A 4,830-nucleotide genomic window follows, 5' to 3' on the forward strand; every position below is an offset into this window, starting at 1 on the left:
TTGTGGCCTCTCCCGTTGAGGAGCACAGGCTCCGGACGCGCAGGCTCAGCGGCCATGGCTCACGGGCCCAGCCGCTGCACGGCATGTGCGATTTTCCCGGACCGGGGCACGAACCCATGTATCCTGCATCGGCAGGTGGACTCTCAACCACTGCGCCACCAGGGAAGCCCACAAGATCTTTTTTGATCCAGCTCCTAGAGTAATGGAAATTAAAAAAAAAAAAATGAGGAAAGCGAACAAAGAGAAGTTAAAGTAACTTGCCCAAGAAGATCCGGCTAGAAAGTGGCAGACCCGACCTTTGTATTCAGTGATTTGAGTTCCAGCGTTCACATACTTTACTGTCACACCACACTGCCTCTACATATACCTAGACTCTTATATTTTACTTGGGAGTTTTCAAACTGGAGACTCTCCATGCCCTCAGCTCTCGCTACCAGTCCTTAAATGGAGAAGAGGTCATGGGTGGAAGAAGTTTGAGCCAGGAATACCTGCTCTTCGGGAAGTTTTCCGTCATCTTCTAGGATCTGAAAAAGCTCTCCCTCAGCATAGTCTGTCACCACCACCACCTGCAGGGAGAAGGCAATGCTACTAATGGCTCCACATTCATGCATTTTGAGGATGGGAAATTCCTGGGACCCTTCTTCTTGGCGAGAGGTGACCCAAAACCAAAGCGCACCTCTTTGTCAGTCTCAAAGCTGTCAAGCATATGCACAATATTGGGATGCCGCAGACCCCGCATGATTTCAATCTCTCGTTGCAGATTCCTCAGCTCTTTCTCTGAGCGTCCCAATTTTGGAATGAACTTCAGGGCCACCACCTGTCAGTGGTAAGGTCAAGCGTCAAGGCCTAACCACACTATTGAAACATTAGCCTCAAAGCTCCAGAACTCAGACTTCAGATTGTTTGAGCAATTCTCACTATACTTGCTAGTCTCCCACTCGACTTTCCCCATGGTACCCTGGCCTTACCCAGGTTTCCCCTGCTCTCACCCTAGGAGGAAAGAGCCTCTGCCAGATAGATCCCTTTGGTGGATTCTGGGAAAAGAACTGAATAAAGAACTCAAGATTTAAGGGATTTAGGGGAAAGGGAAGGAACGAAAAATGAAGAGGGAAGAATACAGTTCAGGTGGTTTATCCCTTCCTTCATGGTATGATAGATAATAATATTAATAATAATAATTGCTGTTTACTAGGTGCCAGGCACTGTTCTAAGTGATTCAGTGTGACATCACACTTAATCCTCGTACCCCAATAAGACGCTGTTCTTATTTTCATTCTATAGATGAGGAAACTGAAACATAGAGAGGTTGAGTAACTTGTCTATAGTTCTAAGGCTAGAAAGTGGTGGAGCTGCGATTTGAATCCACGTAATCCAATTTCAGAGCTCATATTCCACAAGTATGAAGGAATCAGTGTCCTAGGAATACAAGTCAGTATTCTAGCCCCATTCTCCCCTGGAGTTGAGGGTGTGGAATACCACCCAAGAGATATCCCTCTTTGTTCACCACCTGTGCACTGTATTTTCTTCGACCCTTGTACACCCTCCCAAAAGAGCCTTCTCCAATCATCTCCAACACGTGGTACTTTTCCATGACAGAGATTTCAGGATCCCTCAGAAGGAAGGAGATAGAGATGGTGGTGAAGGGCTACAGCTCCAGGGACAGTTCCACACATCTGGGAGGCCTGGTTCGGGCATGGAAGAGAGGTTAACGTTAGCAGCCTTGCCTTTTCCTTTTTTTTCATAACAATCCAGGCCTCAAAAACAAGGTAGGGCAGAGAATGGAAACATGAGATCTTGGAGCAGAGTGCCTTCCGTAGTCCTCCCTCCTTTTCTCTTCCTGTCTCCCAACCCAACCTTGTTCCCACCTGACCCCGTGTCCCCCTTCCCCCTCCACCCAGCCTTGCCCACCCGACCACTGCCCCCTTCTCCCAGCCTCTCCCCATCACCCCACCCTCTCCATCCAGCCTCGCCCACAGACCCCGCCCCTTCCAGCCACCCCAAAGTTCCTGCCACTGACAACCTCCTCAGCACCCCCGCCCCTCCGGCTTAGCGGACAGGAGCGGCTCTCTTACCCCAAGCCTAGGACCTTCAAGCTCTTCAGGCCGAGGGACGCCGGCCCTGGCCTTCAGCACCGCCCCTTCTGGGTGCCTTCGTATTTTGCCTGACTTATCGTTCTTATCGTGGGACTTAGCGTCCCACCCCCACTGCCGGTCTCTTTAGACTCACATTGTTACCAATTTTACTCGCTAGAACTGGTCAGAGGTTCGGAGGAACAGGCGTTCAGGGGTGTGGGAGAGACGGTGGGCCGCCCATAGGCATTTCCTAGGGCATTTCCGAACCATCCCTTGGCCCTCAGGACCGTCTAAGGACCGGGAGTCTGCGGTTGCCTAGAAACGGCCGCGAGTTACTCTCCTTCCCCTGCTTTACTTTCCGCCTCCGACTGCCCGGAGGCTGTTTCCGGTTCCGGTTGCGGGCCGCAGAAGACATGGCGGCGTCTGCATCGGCAGCTGCAGGGGAGGAGGACTGGTAACTTTGGGGTCATGGGCTTTGGAGGACCGCCTGGATCCGGTCCGGGGGACTAGCGACAGCCGCGGACGGTCCATACGGCGGGCGCGTGGGGAGGGGCAAGGGATGAGGGATGGCAGAGACGCTTACATCTCTTCCTAAGAGAATTCTGGACTGGGGAGCGGGTGGGTGGAGGGGCACTGGTCTGACCCGGAGGAGACCGCATTAGCGCCGGCCTGGCTAGTTCGAGCCACGCCTTATCAGGTTCGATCCTCCGGCTTCACCCCGTCCCATTCTCGCCTTCTGAAGTGGATTTGCTCAGGGTCCCGGGGGATGCCTGTTTATCAGATCTCCGCCCCCCTCCCCGTCCCTTTTACTTCCCAGAACCAATGTCCTCCAATTCCCCTTCCCCTTTCCCCTCGGATCAGACTATTTCCTCTGAGGCTTTCCTCAACCTTCTCCCTTCCCGACAGCACTAATGAGGACTGTTGTCTGAATAAAGCTTTACACCTCACGGAAAGCGCTCCTAGTCCTTCTCTCAAGCATTCTTCACAAGGGACCAGAACATGGAAGGACTCTGGGATTTGGAAATAGATAAATGTGGGTTCACATCATACTTTATTAGCTGTGTGATGCTGACCAGGCCCCCTAGCTTCTGTGAGTCAGTGTCCTTAGCTATATAAAAAAAAAAAAAAAAGTGGGTGTGGCATCCACCTCAGAGAAGGATCTGAGAGGATGAAGATGGATTTGTAACATACCTAAGCCTCCTTTTCATTAATAACTCTGAGGTGTAGGTACCTGAGGAGACTAAATGAGGCCTGAAGAGGTAAAATGAGCTGCCAAAAGGTACATAGTTATGACTAGGAATCCAGGTTGTCAGATTCCAAACCTTAGGTTCTTAGTTCTAGGACATTGTACAGTACCACCTCCCTTTTTGTGTGTGTGTGTGTGTGTGTGTGTGTGTGTGTGTGTGTGTGGTACGCGGGCCTCTCACTGTTGTGGCCTCTCCCGTTGAGGAGCACAGGCTCCGGACGCGCAGGCTCAGCGGCCATGGCTCACGGGCCCAGCCGCTCTGCGGCATGTGGGATCTTCCTGGACCGGTGCATGTACCCATGTCCCCTGCATCGGCAGGCGGACTCTCAACCACTGCACCAACAGGGAAGCCCTCCCCCTTTTTTTTGTCACCATCTTACCACCATCCCATTCCATATCTCACATCCAGGGCCCAAGTCACAGGTAGGGTGGGTGAACTATTGAAAGGCTTCTTGATGGAGGCTACACTTCAGTGTTTCATTGGTTCAGGGAGCCCAGCCAGCGCTGGCCTTTTTTGAGAACAGGCAGACTTGCTGTTTTCAACCTATTCAGGGGAATTTAAGATTCTGAGGGGACACGTTGTGCCTTGGCGAGGGCCGTATTGATTGTACAACCAGCCTGTGGTGCTCTAAGACTCCAACGCTCATGTCAGCCAGAACTCACCTCTTACCTACGTTATCTATTTTATATTTTCTGGCGTCTGCCTAAGACTTAAAAAGACTTTAAAAATTTTTGAGAATCACTCTCTATATATATACACGTACACATGTATATACACACACACCCACACACACATGTATGTCGCACTAGGGCAGCCCTGCTCTTGGTGAAGAAGGGGCAATATAACTATAAGAAAGCAAACCAAGTATGTATCTTTCCATGTATTATCTGGATAAAGCTGTGGCCTCAAGCCAGTAACTCATCTTCAGTGGCATTACAACTGCTCTTTCTGTGATTAAACATGTGTGTCCTCTGAGGGATGGCAGAGACACTGACATCTCTTCCTAAGAGAGTTCTGGACTGGGGAGTGGGTGGGTGGAGGGGCCACTGGATCCTGACCTGCACAAGTTGATTTAGATCAGTCAGCAGGGATCATAAATACATTGAATATTAACTACAGCCTTCTCTCTTTCCTTTTAAGGGAGAAAGTTAATACAAATAGGAAAAAAAAAAGAACACAGACTAGCTACTATGGCCAAGATACTATTAGGCTCTTGACATAAACAAATCACCTTTCATCCTCACGATAACTGTGGAGAGTGGGTGGTAATATCTATATGTGGTGGACAGGGTAATTCAGGCTTACAGATATAAGTAACTACTCAGATCACATAGCTGGTAAGTGACTGGTACCTGTTACTCATTCCAAGGCTGATGCTCTTCCACTACAGCACAGCCTTTACAGCATGTAGATCTGTTCTGTTCAGGTTGGTATCTCCTTTGAGGAGGTTTACAGTGACTGGTATTGGCAGTGTATGTAGACGCTGGGATCCGTGAACGGTGTAGGGGAAG

The 4,830-nt window shown here is 50.2% G+C and overlaps 2 protein-coding genes across 3 annotated transcripts in view; one reads left to right on the plus strand and one right to left on the minus strand.

The window, feature by feature from the left end:
* STK36 (serine/threonine kinase 36) overlaps window positions 1–1,591 on the minus strand; it is a 28,546-nt gene extending 26,955 nt beyond the window's left edge. The window contains exons 1-3 of the mRNA XM_007445846.1: window positions 1,508–1,591; window positions 677–817; window positions 489–566 (exon numbers count right to left, since the gene is read on the minus strand). Of these exons, the coding sequence (XP_007445908.1) occupies window positions 489–566; window positions 677–817; window positions 1,508–1,591 (303 nt within the window). The remainder of the gene's footprint in view (window positions 1–488; window positions 567–676; window positions 818–1,507) is intronic.
* A 440-nt stretch (window positions 1,592–2,031) lies between these two features.
* Window positions 2,032–4,830, plus strand: part of RNF25 (ring finger protein 25) — a 7,154-nt gene continuing 4,355 nt past the window's right edge. Inside the window, exon 1 of one of the 2 annotated variants that reach the window (XM_007445848.1) lies at window positions 2,032–2,526. In XM_007445848.1, the coding sequence (XP_007445910.1) occupies window positions 2,486–2,526 (41 nt within the window). In that variant the 5' untranslated portion in view covers window positions 2,032–2,485. The remainder of the gene's footprint in view (window positions 2,527–4,830) is intronic. The other variant, XM_007445847.1, reaches the window with a different exon arrangement.

The sequence above is a fragment of the Lipotes vexillifer genome, unplaced genomic scaffold (assembly GCF_000442215.2).
Source record: "Lipotes vexillifer unplaced genomic scaffold, Lipotes_vexillifer_v1.1 scaffold965, whole genome shotgun sequence".
NCBI classification, from domain to species: domain Eukaryota; kingdom Metazoa; phylum Chordata; class Mammalia; order Artiodactyla; family Lipotidae; genus Lipotes; species Lipotes vexillifer.